At 56.3% G+C, this 16832-nt stretch overlaps 1 protein-coding gene across 1 annotated transcript; it reads right to left on the minus strand.

Annotated features, from left to right (window-relative positions):
* Positions 1–276: 276 nt before the first annotated feature.
* TYRO3 (TYRO3 protein tyrosine kinase) lies at positions 277–16591 on the minus strand. Its single transcript, XM_032856785.1, has 19 exons — positions 16471–16591; positions 14523–14706; positions 14166–14266; positions 13247–13417; positions 11688–11774; positions 10769–10884; positions 9031–9208; positions 8206–8351; positions 7532–7676; positions 7015–7144; positions 6831–6931; positions 6476–6571; positions 6099–6179; positions 5649–5741; positions 5090–5211; positions 4561–4670; positions 4227–4386; positions 3893–4029; positions 277–1757 (listed from the first exon to the last, which is right to left on the minus strand). Exons 1-19 carry the CDS (start codon positions 16589–16591, stop codon positions 1364–1366), a joined length of 2673 nt encoding a protein of 890 aa, XP_032712676.1. The 3' UTR covers positions 277–1363.
* Positions 16592–16832: the final 241 nt, after the last annotated feature.

Raw genomic sequence — 16832 nt, forward strand, 5'->3', positions numbered from 1 at the left:
TAAAAATGATTTACTACACTTTCCTTATTGTCTACAATGATCATGTATTATCTTTAATGCAATTACCATTCTTTGGGGTATTCTTTAATTACCAAAGCATTTTGTGCTCTGTGCAGAAAACTTGGAAGGCACAAAGGAAAACAAGTCCCTTTAACTCACATCATGTAAAGATAACAGCTGTTAACATTTTGGCATATGTCTTTCCAGATTTTTCTCTACGCAGAGATGCTTCATTATTGCGATCTGGAAAAAAGTAAACAGTTAAGAGACAAAGCCTTGGGTCTTTAGTTCTCAATTTTATTTCTGTTTTTAAACACCTTCTAACGGCTTGGAAATATCCCTAACAGCAGGGGCCTGCCCCATGCAATCCGGGGGCTCCCCTAGCCAGGACTGGGGTCTAGGCTCCAGTAACTCCCTCTCACCCACACCAGCCATCAGGCCTATATTCTCTCTTATCTGGAGACTTGGGACAGAAGAGGGTCTCCAGTGAGAGGGAAAATTGGGACTAAGGGATGCTGCGTGGAAGGACTGCTCAGACACAGCTGCCTTTGTTAGTCTTAGGATATTTTGGGATTTGGTAGCATGCTCAGACAGACTGTGGGAGGGCGTAAAGAGGGGCCCCGGGACTCCTCTCTGGCCTCACGCGTTCCTGGGCAGGGCCTACAGCACCCCTTCCTCTTGCTGGGCTGGGTGGACTACCTTTACAGGCTGGGCAAACAGTAGCCTGCAGAAATTCAGCATGCCTTGCTGTGACCTGGTCAGCTGCACATGACTCCTGGCCTAGGAGGGATGGGTCATCAGGAAGGGGACGCAGACTCAGAACTGAGAGTGCCCCACTGCCTCCTACAACAGCACTTGGGACCTGACTGCATCAAACCCTTACCAACTCTCACCTACAGGGGAATAACACAAGGGCATCTCTCTGTGCGCAGAAGCAACCTGCACACTTGAACCCCAAGCACAGGCAGGGCTGGGCCCCCGGTGGGGGCGGTCAGAGACACCTCAATGCATGCACTGAAGCAGCAGGGGCTGCTGGGCCAGAGAGTAGGGGCCCACAGGGCTGGATCTACCCTCCCCCAACTCCTCTCCACACCCATGGTAACCATGGAAACATAACCACCCCCTCCTGCCAGCTGCCTGGGTTTAGGCAACCAGGCCTGGCCCACCTCCACCCAGCCAAGGCCTGAACTGACGCCAGGCAGGCCAGAGTGGCCGCAGGAAGAACTGGGATTGGGCCATTTGGTCAGTCCAGGCTTCCAGCGCAGCTCGGGAGGACTACCACAGGAGCCTCCACGCCATGCTGCCTGGGCTAGGGTCAGCCGGGGCTTCATCGGCCAGCAGGATGGCCCCGGACACCTGTGGGCTAACAGCTACTGTGGGGCAGTAGCCCTTGTTGCAGCAGCAGCAGCCTCTGGGCCTCACCCACAGGGCTTTCCGGCTGCTGCTCCTCCTGCCTGGGCCGCTCGGCCAGCCCCCCAGGGCTGAGGATGTACCGATAGTCACTACTGGGGGTGCCCCCCACTGCCCCCACACCACTGCCATCCCCGGCCCCGCTGCTGGCCTGGTCCCCGCCAGGCAGCTCCAGGGGGCCTCCCTCGGCCGGCTCCTCGGCTCTCTCCAGGTTGATGTACAAGGGGTCCTGGCTGGTGGACAGCACGGACAGGTGGCCCAGGATGCTTTCCAGCTCCATCCGCAGGCACGTGAAGCTCGGCCGCTGCTTGGGGTCGGCGCTCCAGCACTGGTACATGAGCTCATACCTGGGCAGAGAGAAGCGGGAGGGGAGGCAGTAAGAAACCACAAGGGGAGGCAGAGGGCCCTTAAACCTACAAAACCAGGATTTGGAAAACTTTTCCTAAACACGCCCATACGGAGCCCACACTTACTGTGTATCAGGCCCTCATCTAAGTATTTTACATTTACTATTTAATTCTCACCATAACCCTGTGGAATAAATCAATCCTATTTTACCACTGTGGAAACTGAGGGCCAGAGGTTAAGAACCTCAACCAAAGTGACACAGGTGGAAAGTGACAGACTAGGCAACGTGGGGGGGGGGGCATGAGGAGTGTTTTTACTTTGCAGAACCCGGCAGGAGTCACTGTTATTTTAATGGCAAGGATTTGAACAGCTGCCCTTTGTCCTAAATCCCCACCCACTCAGAATGACTTAAATCTTCATTGTTCACGGACATCTTTGTATGTAGAAAAGCTTCTAGCCCTCTCCCCTGGGGAAGGAACACTTTTTACACACACTTTCAGGAGCCTGACAAATTCCCTGAGGTCTTATTCCTGTTCCCGGGGAACGCCTCAGGCTTAAGGAAAAAAAAAAGAACTAATGGAAGGGGATTGAGAACAGACGCAGTCAGAGCAAATGCCTCTCTTGTGCCCACAAACAGAAGCCCCAAACACTGTCCCACACATTGGCCCTCCTGACAGAGGCCCCCAGTGATGGGCGGAATGGTGCCAGACATCGAAGAGGCCATGGAAATGGTCCGGGGCCATGGGGATGTGGCCCGGCTGGGCTACATTGTCAAGGCTGTGCTAGGAGCCAATTGGCGCCTGTCCACCAGGCTGGCTGGTAGGAGGCCAGCACCCACCCTATTGACAACACTAGCTCTGGCCCAGGAGGAAGCTGAGTTGGGGCCTGGTCCCCGATGCCCAGTGGAACCTCTGCTGCTCCAGATGCCCAAGCAGGCTGCAACTACAGGGAGACCTTAGCTGTGCTCAATGAGGAGGGGTAGGGTCTGGCTATCACCCTCAGATCTCCCTCTCACCCACAGTCCAGGATCTCCTTTAAACCTTCAAACTTCAAACCCACGGCTCTAGAGAAAGAAGCCCCCACCATTCAGGCTGGGCCTTCTTGTGCCTGTCCCTGTTTTTGGGCCACAGCAAGAAGTAGGGAGCAGATTCCTTCTCCGGATCACTGTGGACTATCTCCCCCTGGTACTCGAGAAAACGTCCTCCAGGGCCGCAGGGAGACTCTGACTTGCACAGGGTGGGAAATACAACACTAGAACGGACAAAGTATGTCTGGCGTCATCGTTAAGAGGCACCTATTCTAAAGTCACAGGGATCTAGGTTCACATCCCAACTCAGCTACTTAATAGCTGTGTGACCTTGGCCACGTTACTTAACCTCTTTAATCTTAGTTTGTCATCTACAAAATAGCGATAATGATAGTCTTTTCCTTATAGGGTGAGAAGGGGATTACCTGAAAGAATGCCTGTAAACTACCGAGCTAATGCTAGTCTTCCAGTCATGAAGAGTTTACAACCCTCCCCTGGTTGGGGGCGGGTATCCTGACCCTACCCTGCTCCCAAGGGTTCCGGGCTTTCAGAAAGGAAAGAAGGCAGTTCCCTTCTCCCCAGCATCTTGGGTCTCTCCACTCCCTTAAGAGGAGGCCAGCCTCCCGCACCCCCGCACCCCCTCCTTGTCTAGCGGAGGAATGTAATACAGCAGCAGTTTTTTCTTGCCCTGGTGCAGTCTTCTCTGAGGGGGAGGGAGGGCTCAGCCTGGGAGGTTTTCTTAGACTAGCTGGGGACTGAGAAAGAGCGGGGGTGGGAAGAAGGTGACAGAATCGTGCGCTACTGCTCAACCCTGTACCTTCTGCCCTTGGGGTTCCTGGTTCTTCCTGGAAACTGGAGAAAATAGAGTGTAAGAAAAGATGGAACAAAAAGATGACAGGATGGGAAAGGGGGAGAGAAAGAAAACAGGGAGGTGGCAGAGGAAGAGGCAGCTTGGGGTGGGGGTTGGTCCTCCCTCTCATGACAAGGACATTAAACAAAAGGTCCAGTTGAGGTTCTGGGCTCCTACTGGACCAGCAGCTGTGGCGGCAGCCAGCACCTGAAACCCCAAATTCCCTCCTCCCCAAATCCCCTTCCCAGGGCACTCACACATCCTCTATACAGTCCGGAGGCTGTTTCAGGCGGTTTCCGCCGATGAGGTAGTTGTAAATCTCAGCATTCTCAATGCCAGCATACGGCGTCTGCCCACGAGTCATGATCTCCCACATGGTCACCCCGAAGGCCCACTGGGACGGAAGCAAGTTTGGAGGGGAGATGTCACTAGGTTTCCTGGGCAGGGCAGAGCCCTAAGCCAAACATACCTCAGGGCTCTAAGGGGGCAGCCCAAGCCCAAAGAAGGGACCAGGCTAGGTTCTTGAGGACTCTACAGGGCCGGCCACACTGCTGGCATCCCCACCAGACTTCACTGTGCCACCCAGCTCACCACGTCACTGTGCACCGTATACAGGTTGTCAGCCAGGCTCTCCAGGGCCAGCCACTTGACAGGCAATTTGGAGGCACAGCCCTGGCGATAGTAATCCCCGCTGTAGATCTTCCGGGAGAGCCCGAAATCGGCGACGCACACCGTCATGTCCTCTGCCAGCCTGTGAGGGGTGTTGGAGGATGGAGTCGGCCTTACAGAAACTACGGCATCTTGGCTCCCCAGCTGTCCCCACACACAGCACACACTGTCCCAGGTGAGCACTGACCACCATGAGCTAGTCCTCCTGTCACAATCTGCTCCGTCCCCGCCCCCCAGCCCTCTAGAATTCACATACATGCAGTTCCGAGCAGCCAGGTCTCGGTGGATGAAGTGCCGGGAGCTCAGGTACTCCATGCCACAGGCGATGTCCACCATGAACCGGACCAAGGTCTGCAGGGGCAGGTTCTGGTGGGCAGACAGGGCAAGTTCAGGCCTGATTTGCTCACCTACCCAGGCAGGGTAGGATGAAGGGGATTCCCTGGCCAGAGAGCTTAAAGACTTGGGATTCCTGAAAGGAGGGAACTTAGCGGGGCTTCCCAAGGCAAGGAAGTTTTGGGAGACCTGACAGAGCATCCCAGAGTCAAGACACTCCCAGGGCAGAGCTCCAGAGGTCTCTTCTCCCAGAATGGCCCTGGCCCGGCCTAAAATTCTCCGCAGGGCTTTGTGAGGGAGAAGGAAGCCTTCTAACATCAAAAGGGTCAAAGCCAGGCCGCCTCTCTTCCTAACCAGTTTGGTCGGCCCTGCCCACCAAGCCAAACTCTCTCCCAGGGTCTTTGTCCCTTTGTCCCTTTCCAACTCCCGGCCAGTCCACCCCAGGCACTCACAAAGGGATTCTCCCCAATCCGGGAGGCGAGCAGGAAGGCGTGCAGGTCCCCGTGCTTCATGAAGGGCAAAATGACCATAGGGATGGGGAGACGGCCTTTGGCCCTGCTGCGGAGGCTCACCCCTGGGGACAAGAGAGAGTCAGGAGCAGGCTCACAGCAGTCAAGAGATGGCTCAGGGGTCTGCATGAGTCTCCCACCTGCTAGGTCCTACTTCCAGCCCTGACTCTGTTACCTCCCTCTCTGTAGGTCCACACTGGCCTACCTACTGGTGACCACCTAAGATGTGGCTGCCCCCAGATCTCTGCAGCATCTACTTGTCCCCTCCTTCTCCTCTGTTCACATGAGCAGTCTTTTAGCGCAGACCTCTGGTATAAGGCCCACACAATAAACCCCTTACCTGGTGGGGGATCAGAGTTCAGCCAGGACCCTCCTCGTGATTTTGCTCCCTGTTTACTCACCAGCTAAGTCCAAACTTCTCTCCTACAGGCTGCCCTCCCACCTTGGGGGAGCACACTTTTAGCCCTATTGTGTATCTGTCGTCCCTCAGGAAGGAGCTCACCAACAAGCTTGGCCACGTGTGGGTGGTCAAATTCCTTCATGCAAGCCGCTTCCCTGAGGAACTCTTCAATGTCACTTGAAGCAATGATGTCAGCTGGAGGAAAAGGATGGCAGGGAGGAAATAAGGGAGATGTGCCCCCCAATTCTGGTCTAAGCCCGCATGCAGTGGGGCTCTCCAACCATTTCTCCACTTGCTAACGGTCTCCCCTTTGGTTCGGATAGCTGTAATCACCCTGAAGGAGCCCAGAGGACGGTCACTGCTAATGGCAGAAAGCAAAGGCGAAGCACAAACGTGTGTGGGCTTATGCTTTTGAATTATTCACGTGGCACAGGCGGCATCCTAGTTAGTGCTAACTAACTCTTCTCGGAAAGTCTAGGGGCACAGCAGAGCCTACTTCCGGCTCAGTCACCTCTGCCACACTTCACTCCGTGTCTCCTACTCTCCACTCACCTTTCAGCATCTTGACGGCCACTTTCACAAAGGAGCCATCCTCCTGCTTCAGCTGGGCCTCCCGCACTGAACCGAACTCTCCTAGGAACAGATCCAAACAATGGTGAGGGTCCTTGCCCTACCGCCCCCCCCCACCCCCTCAGGGTGGTGACCCTCCAAGGTGACCTGCCTCAGGGACACAAATCACTAGACTCCGGGGCCACTGCAGGAAGACTCCCTTGTCTGCATCCCCAGCCACCATTCCCCCAAACAGCCCACACTCAGGAGTCTTCAAGCATATCCTGTTCACAGGAGCTGTCCCAAGCCCACACCCTCAAAGCATGGGGAGCCATCGAAGACAACCTCCACTCAGCTAACCCCCACGCAGCCCCACACACCTTTGCCCAACATCCGGCCCAGGGTGAACTGCTGCTCAGGGATGAGCACATCCTCCAACTTGTCCTTGAGCTCATCGCTGATGCCCAAGCTGTCCACTGTGGGGAGAGAGAAGAGGGGCCTCCTGGGCTCCTGACCCGCACCCCAGTCTCGGCCCTCAGAGCAGACATGAGCTTCATTTGGCTCTCCCACAGCCAGGATGGTAACCTCCGTGAGGGTAGGTCTGTGTTTCTTTTCACTGTTGTGTGCTCAGGACTCATGGATGCTCAGAAACACTGGCCAAACTCATGAGCCAGCAAAAAGAATATAGCTAGGGGCATGAAGGCAGCCCACGTTTCCTAAGATTCCCATACTCACACGTGGCCTCGATGCGCTCAGGCCGCTCTCGATTGAAGGACCGGGCTGCCCGGAAGTGAACAGCTGGCTCCCCCCGGGCCATGACACTGTCAAAGGCTTGCCTAAGGGGAAACCCCAGAGTTGGAGTCAGCTCCAAGATCGTCTGTCACCTCTTGCTTTTCCCTCCTTGTCCTTACCCCCTTACCCAAACCGTGTCTCCTTCCGCCTCTTTCGAAGCAGGATGAGGGCCAAGGCCGCGGCTGTCACCAAGGCTGTCAGCACACCCAGGACCACAGGCACCCAGGATGTGCGGCTGTGGGGAGGGCCCTGTTGGCCTATGGGAGGAGAAAAGAGCCAGTGGCATGAGCGAGGCTGACAAAAGGAGTCCTTTTAAAACTTTCCAGTGATGGCCATCTGTCCTGGACAAGAGGTTTTCTTGGGTCCATAAAGGTCCCGAGTGGAAAGAGCCCCAAAGGAAGCCCCAAGAGTTCCTACCCTGTCAGTAACAGGCCCTGGCTGTTGGAAACTACAAATCCACCAGGGAATACTATGCTAGTGCTGTGGCAGAGGGAGGAGAAGGACATATAGTTCAAATACCAACCCTGGCCTCAACAGCTGAGTGTTTGGATCTATTAGGAGCAAAGGTTCTGCCCAGCTCCTCCCACCAATCTAGGCTGCCCCTGAAAGCCAAGACCCGTCTGCCCTTCCCCTACAAACCTCACCTGCATGGTCATGCGAAGGGACCACCAGTGGCTGACTCCAGGGCCCACAGCCAACCGCATTGGAGATGCACACACGCACAGTCAGGTCCTTCTGCGGGTCCCAGCCTGTCAAGTTGGCCCTGGTCCCCTCCACTGTCAGCTCACCCTAGAGCCAGGAAAAGACCCCATCCCACATTTGAGTCAGAGAAGGAGGCCTCCAGAGAGGCCTGAATGCAGAAAGTGGTCTAGCTAGGAACCCAGGAGGCAAGGGACACCGTGAGTTCAAGGACCCCAGAACACAACCTGCTGAGTCATCACATTCCCCTTCCAGGCTGCAGAGGCCTCCCCTGAACACAAACAAGGCTCAGTCCCTGCAGGCAGTGGCGGAGCTGGGAGGGAACCAGGCTGGGGATAAGAGCCTTATCTGTGCCCTCCCCCAGTTTATTCAGGAATGAGCTTCCTGCTTTACAAATGAAATGGTCACCACCGGATGCAATTCTAACAGGAGACAATCCAATTAAGGAGAGAAGCCTGCAGGGGAAGGTGGGGAAAAGTGGACTCTCTGGGATGCTGGGAAGCCCGACCACCAAAGTCCCGGAGCCCACCAAGGACTGCCATTTGGAAGCTCTGAAGGTCTTGAGTCCTGAAAGCTCACTCTGGTAACCCCTGGAGAGTTAAGGTTTATCTCCCCTTACCTGGGTTCCGTTGTCTTGAACCCAGGACAATTTATAAGGTCCCAGGGGGCCTTCCAAAGGGCCCTCAGGGATCACTTCTTCCCACTCCAGGATGAGGCCTGAGTCTGTGCGGATGGCATGGAGGTTCTGGGGCGCGCTGGTTGGGGCTGTACCCAAAGAGAGAATACCGCTAAGAGCGCTGCCCTCCCCACCATCACCATCCCGTGCTAGCCTTTGGAACCAACTCTCAAGAGCTACACAGCTCAGACATCTACAGGTATGGGTTAGAAACCGGCCTCCCAGCTCTGACTGCTCTCACCTTTGGTCCTGTGGAGGAGAGGTGAACAATGGCAGGCCCCACAGCACCCCACTAGGTACAATGCTGCTCTTAGTTACTGCCTCAGCAGCATCCTTCACCCTTTCCCCCTCACAGTCCCGCCAACTCTCAGCAATTACTGAGAACTCCAAGCAAGTTCCCGCCACAGGAACTTTGCACTTGCCACGCTGTCTTGCACAGTGATTTCCCCTAGCCCCAGTGTGGCTTGTTCCTTATCAAACTTCTCTTTATCGGAGTATGCCTAGACCACCCTGGGAGCACTCTTCCTCACCATACTCAGATCTTTCCTAATTTGCATGTTTGCTCCACCCCCTAGAACTAAAGCTGCAGGGGAAGAGGCTGGATTCATCTAGTTCATAGGTATGCAGCAGACACTTGGTGTTTGCTGAAGGAGGCAGGACCCTCCCTTCAGGACCTCTCTCTCCAGCAACTTCCCTCAGAACTGAAGCCAACAATGCCTGTTCCCCACTCAGGCCCTGCCCAGCCACTCCACCCCGTAAGTCCCTTACCTAGGCCCTTTGTCCGAAAGGGCACCCAGTCAGCATATGGAGAAGGCCCCAAGGCGTTGGCACAGCGTACCCTGAGGCTGTAGTTGGTGGCAGGTGCCAGGTCCCGGAGGAGGCAGGTAAAAGGTGGCACGGGGACCACCACAGCCAGGACCTCCCAGCCTCCTGGAGCTTGTGTCACCTATAGAAGAGCAGCAAAATAACGATGATGAAGAGGAGGGAGACAGAAGATAGGACAGGCCTGGGTGGGAGCAGGGGGCGCAGGAAGGGGGGTGTATCTTGAGTTAATGCCTCCTCTAAGCCTATCAGCAAACACTTGCAACCCACCCCCTCCCGCCTGCCTGCCCCCACTCTAATAACACAAGGATCCTCGCCTCCTTTGCAAATGCTGCTCCCTGGCCTGGAACTGCTCTTCCTAGCAAAGCCCAACTCATCTTTTAAAACTCAGTGCAAACACCACTTTTTCTGCCAAGGACTTTGCCAACTACTCCAGAAAACTCATACGCTTTCTCACTTGGTACATAACTCAGAAGAGCTCCCATTTATTGTAACTACCGGCCAGTGCGAAAGAGTCAGTTTTTCAAGAGCAGAGTAACTGGGAGTCTAGGGGCATCGTGAACCAGGCCTTCGCCTCACATTTTTTAACGCGCCCACCACAAGAGTACAAATGGAGAGCCACGTACCATGTGGCTAAGTATTTAAATGTTAGAATCAGAATTATTCTAATCAGAATTATTAAGCAAAATATTTCCTATGATGGTATATGGACAAATAAAGCTTCAAAACAACCTGGAAGATCAGTTTTGGATTTATAATCCCCTGATCCCTGGGATTCCCAAGCCAGAATGTGGTGGCATAAGAAAAGCCAGCCTGTGGGCCAAGGGTCTATACCCAGGGGAATACCAAATGCGCAGGTGTGGACAGTGCTGCCTGCATACCGATTCCCCTAAGGAATGGACTTGAGGTGCACAAACCATGCCCTCCTAAGGACAGACCAGGGAAGAGGACTGCACAGGTCCTAGAAGCAGACTGGGGGCCATAGGGAGGAGGTCTTAAGTATCTAGAAAATGGTGTAGGGTGGCAGTTGGGGGAAGCGGGGGCGAGTAGCCTCATGATCTAGACGGGCATATCCCCTAGTCTCTACAGCCTCCTTGCCCAGGGGCAAGGAATGCAGCCAAAGGAGGGCCAGAGTAGGGTCCTCCAAATAGTCCAGCCCAGAGGAGGGGCCTCTCCTGCCTGGGGGAACTGGCTGCAACAGTTTCAAAGGCGCTCCTTAAATACCTCTGAGTAAACAGATGAAAATAAACAAGGCTGCATTGCCTCTTGTTTTTGATATCACCTCACCCAGGCTTTCTATTCTCTGGGGCTTCGAACCCCCTCCAATCGCCTTGTTCTCTTTGGCATGAGTCAGGGGATGGGGCACGAGGGTATCAGCTAAATCAAAGGTTTGGGGTTTTGCGGACAGAAGAAACACCCCTCCAGGCATCTCAAATCTGCTCTAGTGATCTGCTTTCCAGCCTGAAGAATGTATGGGTTTGAGCCAATTTGCCCAGTCACTTGGTGGCCAGAGCACCCTGTGGGAAGGCTGGGCTGTTCCTGGTAAAGGGGCAACACCTGGAAAGAGCTAGGGACCCAGCCCTGCGGACAAGTGTAGGTCCATGGGATACCACTGCGAACGAAGTGCCACCGAGGCGGCCACAGAAAGAACATGGCCAGGAGAGCCTGTCCCCCCACTCCCTACCTGGACTGTACAGGACTGGAGCAGGGCCCGGCCATCGGCACCTGGCGTCCAGGCCACGCTAGCATTGCTGCTGGAGAGCTTCGTCACTGTGATGTTGAAGGGGGCTGCAGGCAGTGCTGTGGACAGGAGTGACAGTCAGCACCCTGGACTTCAGTGCCCGGGAGGGACAGGAAGAAGCAGAAAGCAGGGGCGTCAAGCTTCAAGACCCTCCCTGAGGTCTGGGGTTCCCCCCACACCTGACAATGGCTACTCAGCACTCCCAGAACTATAATCATAAACAAGCCGAGAAGCCAGTCGGGGAGAGCTGCTCATACCAGGGAGTGTGTTGGCTGGCTGTGGGAAGAAGTCGCCTCTCTCTGAATCAGGGCCCCTATCTGACAGGAGTAAGATAAGATAGTGGGTGTGGTGGGGGCGCAGGGGCGGGGGGCACACAGTACCTTCACCTTGGGAGAGACAAATGAGAGGCAGCCCCTACAGCCACAACCCATTCCCACACACACTGGCTCCCTCCCTCCCATCTTCTCTCCCTTTATGCACACCAACCCTTTGGATGTCCGATATCCTGCTAGGCGGTTTTCCCCAGCCCCATTCCCTCCACTGTGACTGGCAGAAGCAAGGCTGGGCATGAGCCCTGACCATCTCCTGCTGGCTCCCTCTCCACCTCCCTCTCTGCCTCCCTCCCAAGGACTCTGCTTCGTGATGGGAAATCTGCTGTGACGTCAGGTTTCTATTCTCATCTCAGCCATGGCAGGGTCTCAGGTGCTCTCACTAGGGATGGAGCTCTGCCAATTAACCCTTCATCCCTCAGATCCCAGCAGGGCCTCAGGAAGGCGGAACAGGGAACACCAAATGATTTTGTAACTTCATCTGCCGCGCACGCCCCTGCCTCACTCACCCTCCCTCCCGTCAGTCCTCCTACCTTGAAGGCGAACGGTGGCTGGGCGAGAAGAGGCCAGGCCTTTAAGGTTGTGAGCTTCGCAGGAGAACACCGTGCTCTGGGTCACCCCTGATGCCACAAAACCTTAGTCAGCGCCCCCGCCCCCAAGCAGCAATTCCCATTCAGCCTTTGACCAGGGAATGGGGTTTATGCAGGCTTTGGATCTGAATATCCTAGAAGTCCCTACAGCCAGAGGAAGGGGCTAGACACTGGGTACGACCAGGGACTCTGGAGTCTAACGAGCCTGGCTATACCCAGTGCTGGGGCTCTGTCTTCTTATCTCCAGCACTGGGTGAATTGTGCAAACCAAATGAGGGAATTCACCTAAAGTGTGTGGCACACATGAAACACCCAAGAAAGGTTATACTAATCCCCCTGCCTCAATCCCACCTCCCACATATGGCACAAAGCTGCCTCCCCTCTCTGTTCACACCTATACTGCACATTCCAGAGCCCTTCTCAGCTTGCTCTATACAGCAGCCCTATCATTGTTGATTTGCATTCTTCGCCCTGCAATAGTTCTCAGCTCCTTATGCATGTGTCTTGTCTCCCCAATTACACTAATTCCTTGGGGGCTGGACTGACGGCTTCTATTTCTTTTGTATTCCCGCGATCCCCCGTGGTGCCTAGCACAGTGTGGTGTGTGGAGTAGGAGTTCAGTGAGTGCTTATTATCTCACGGGCTACCAGGGAGGGTCCCAACCACGCACATCTGGAGAGAACTGAACCGAACCTTCCCTCTCATGGGCTCCAACCCAGCACCTCCTGAACAGAACCCCCAGCCCACCTCTTCTCAAGATTCATATTGGGGACTTGACACATCCAAACGTATCCCTCCCACCATCCAGCATGTGAGACCCCGCTCAGACTCCCAACTTCTTGAGTTAGTTCAAGCCTCGACCAGGAACTTCATTTCACAGAGAAGTGAGCCTTAGAAGCCTCGTTATATGCCTGAGAGTCTTGGGACCCAGGTGGGTATGCAGGTGTTGCTGCTTTGGGTCTAGCTGCGTGGAGGCATGGATAAATATAGTTGTTTGAGAAAATGTCTAGAAATTTCCGGAAAGGGCCATTAGGAGAAGAGCCTCCTGCTTCTTTGTGCTGCACCTCCCTCCCTTTGCTTCTCCCTGCCATTCCCCACTCTGCAGCCCTAAACTGTTGTCTTCTAGGCAAGTCGGCCAGACACTCCTGCTAGTTCTGCGTGGGCTGGTTCCTGGCTCCTTCCCTTGGGAGGGGTGGGGGAAATGGGTGCCCCTGGTTTCACATGACTCCTCTCCCAGGGCCAGCTGTGCACGGCCGGAGCTGCCGTGCAGGATGGAAAGAGGCTCCAGTGGCCTCGAGCACACCCAGTAGGATTGCCCCTGATCAGCTCACCTGGCCAGCCCTGCACACCTGACTAACCAGCTTAGTAATGGTGCAGCTCACGTCCCCAGGCCCCCGGGTGGGCTCCGGACACTCACAACAGCAGACCTGGTGATTTACACAGATTTGCACACTGCCCAGTCTCACCACCCCTACTCAAAGCCCCCTCCTGCGGCTGCTCACCTGTTACATTTAAAACAGAAGGAGAGGGGGCGGGTCCCCCAACCTTCGTGCCTCCTCTCCACCACACAATGGTAACAGGTTCGGGGGGACCCACAGCCTCACAAGACAGTTGGAAAGGGGCATTGGGTGGCACTGCCAGATCTTTTGGCTCCACGGTGAAAAATGGCACACCTAAGGAGAAAGGGGGTTGAGGAATGAACCCTGCCCCTTCCTGGTTTCCAACTACCCAAACCACAAGTTTGCTACCATTTACAGTCCTCTATGCAGAAGGTCCTATAGGCCCCCTTAGGATTGGGTCAACCGCCAAACAGGTGGCTAGCTTGACGGGGGAGCTTCTCTTCTTTGGGCACCTTAGGAATACCCTTTATGCTGTCCCCTTGGGCTCTTCCCAGACCAGCTCCAAAAGCCTTCTCAGAGCAAGGGAGGAGGCAGAGGGTAGGGAGCTGGGGGAGGGTCAGAAAGGGAGGGGGAGTGGGTGGAAGCCTTAGCAGAGTTCCCAGATCCCATTCAGGGCCCTTTGTTACTTTCTTAGTCACTTTGTTTTCCTGGGCTGAACAGCTCTGAGCTCCCACAGCTGCGGATCCTTCCTCCCCTCCCCCATCCCTCCTCCCTCTCCTGGCCTGGCCACTTGGCAGAACAGGGTCCAGCCCCAGATGGGTGCTTAGGCTTGCAGATCAGACAACTGTAACTTACTGCACCCCATAGATTGGAGGTCCTTACTGCCCCCTTAGCTGTGAAATACCCAGACTCCAGTGAGTAGGGTCTTCCAATGTCTGGGGTAGGCCTGGAGCCTGGTGCAATCAGGCCCCAGAGGGCAATGGGGCAAATCAACTTCCACTGAGCTTTGTTCCGCACAGGGGTGGTCACTAGCAGCACATGCATCAGGGCGACATGCCCACCCATGTCTCTGCTTCCTCACCTTCTACCGTGAGCCACACTGGCTGAGAGGTCTCCATTTCACCCCCATCCTCCACCTGGCACCAGTACCGGCCTGCATCAGAGCGCTCCACTGACTTTAGGCTGTGGAAACAGGATACCAGGCTCACCTCCTAGGGTCAGGGGGTGGGGGGCGCAGCTATGCTGGGCAGACTCAGTGGGTTGAGCCTGCCCCCACTTCTGGAAGTTTCCTTAGATTGCCAAATTAAAACAAAACAAAACAAAACAAAAAAAAACCCACACCGCTGGGCATCAGCATTGCCCCCAGCTCCCAAGCCCAAGGAAAAAGCACAACTTGCCCCCAGGCTGGCATGCCACACCCTCCCCCACGGTCCTGCACCTGAGGAAGCCAATCCAGTGCTGCTCACTGACTGGGATGTACACCTGATCCACACTCTGGACCACAGCCCCATCCTTCACCCACTGTATCTCCGGCTCCTCCATTCCCTCCACACTGCAGTTGAGCTTCACCGGCTGCCCCTGAGACACTGTCAGCTTCACCGGGGCTCCCATGAGCTTCAGGCCTGAGAGGTGGGAAGGAGAAGGTGTCAGCCCACTTGACAGGGAGACTGTCTCTGGAAATGTCCCCCATCAGCTTCCAGAACCTAGTTTCTGGGTCAGAGGGCTCATCCTTTCTAATGGTCAAGAAAACAGAAGCTGGACAGGGTGGGCGGGAAGGTGGCCTGGGCCTAGGCTGGGGGAAGGAAAATGACAAGCTCTCCAGGCACCAATTCTGCTACTGCCAAGTTCCCCCCAGCTCTAAGGAAGTGACCTTTTCCCCACACCTCCTAACTGGGCAATGTGAAGTTCAAGCACAACCACCAAAAAGCCAGGCTAAAAAGGTGGGGCCTTCTTATACACCTGGGGCAGGTACTGCCCTGGGAATGACAGTTGCACCCATGGAGATCAACAGGCGGCCAGCTCTCTGCCGGCCCAGGGTGTCTGGCCAGACTTCACACTGCTGCTGGCATCCCCCTGTACCCCACCCCGGCAAATGAAAGGAGGCGGTGCTCCCCTGAAGTGGAGAACATATGGCTGCAGAACCACGTCAGATCAAACACATGGCAGCCTTCCTGGCAGCCACCCGCTCTATTAATACCTGAATGTGTGCAGGGGCGGGTGCTAGGGAGGTGGGAGGGAAGAGGGAGGGGAGGGGCCCTGAGTAGGGAGTCCAAGACCCCTGAGCTACTGTCACACCAACAGGAACCACCTTGTGGAACACTACCCTCTGTGTGCTGACAGACAGACACATATGCATGCACACACACACACACACACACACCCCTCTCCTGATCTCCAGGCGTGTTTTTAAGCAGAGGGGCAGGTGAACTATCCACATAGCTGAATCCAGTCCTGCTTCATCCTGCCCATTGCTGTGAGACTCTGGGCAAATTCCTGGGCTCTCTGATCCTGAGATACACACCTTTCCCCTCTTGTAAATACTTGTCACTCTCTGCCTTCCCTTCCCTGAGAATCTCATGTGGCAGGGAGTTCGGTCTCAAAACCAGGTGCCAGCTCTGTTGCTGCTGCTTTAGCCTGTGACACAGGGCCGGTCACGGGGCAAGGAGGTATGATAACCTCACACCCCATACACACCCAACAGTCCTGTAGGAGACTTGGGAGAGGCAGGTGCTGCAAGAAGCACTCGCTCCTACCACCGGCAAATGCCTCAGTGGCCACGGGGGAACACAAGGATAACCCCCACAAGGACCGGCCACCTTGCTCCGGCCCATCCTCGCCAGCATTCCCGGGTTCAGGAAGCTCTGACTGAGTACAGGAACTAGCATGTGTCCAGATGTTTTCTGCGACTGGGCACCCTCACAGCCCCTGTGCCCAAATGGTGTAGGTGTGCCTCTTGGGCGCTGAGTCCAGCCCCTGCGGTTTCTGAGTGGGACTTTCCTGTGTAAGGCGGGCAGAATGGGGTCCCCAGGACTGGGAAGGGGGAAGCAAACAACTAGATACGTCGAGGCGGGAACATCCAGTTCCTAACACCGCTCCCCTCCCCCGACCATTCAGCCCACAGCCCCACTCCTTTCCCTTCCACCCTGCCAGAAGAGCCCCGGACGCGAGAAAGTTGGGGGTGGGGCCCCGGCCAGTGAACCAGCAGCGGACGCTGCGCTGCGCCCCCTCCCCCAGCCCCCAAGCCTCGGCCTTCCAGCTTGGGTCCCCCCACCCAAGTCTCCCGCCCGCCCAGGCCCGGGGCTCGCTCCGCTGCGGTCCCTGGGCGCCCACCCGGCCGCGCCCCTCCGCAGCCCCCCGCGTTCCGCCGCCTCCCGACCAACCCCTACCTGCGGCCGCGGGCTCCGCGAGCAGCAGAGCGGCCAGACCCGCCAGGAGCAGCGGCGGCGGCGGCGGCGGCAGCGGCAGCGGCGGGAGCCCGGGCCGCCCCATGCTCCGCCTCAGCGCCATCGGCGGCGACGCCGCACCATGCCGGGCCCGGCCAGCGAGCGACAAGGGAGGAGGGAGGAGGGAGGAGGGGCGGAGGAGGAGGGACGAGAGAGGAGGGCCGCGGGAGGGGCGGGGGCCGGCCCGGGGGCGGCGCTGCGGCCCGCGCCTCCGAGACCCGCGCCCGCTTCGAGTCGCCCCGGCCGCCGTCAGCAGCGCGGGGTTCCCGGGGCCGCCGCTGGGCCACCGCGGTTCCTCCACAGCC

This window comes from Lontra canadensis, unplaced genomic scaffold (assembly GCF_010015895.1).
Source record: "Lontra canadensis isolate GAN:19392208 unplaced genomic scaffold, GSC_riverotter_1.0 scaffold12, whole genome shotgun sequence".
NCBI lineage: Eukaryota > Metazoa > Chordata > Mammalia > Carnivora > Mustelidae > Lontra > Lontra canadensis.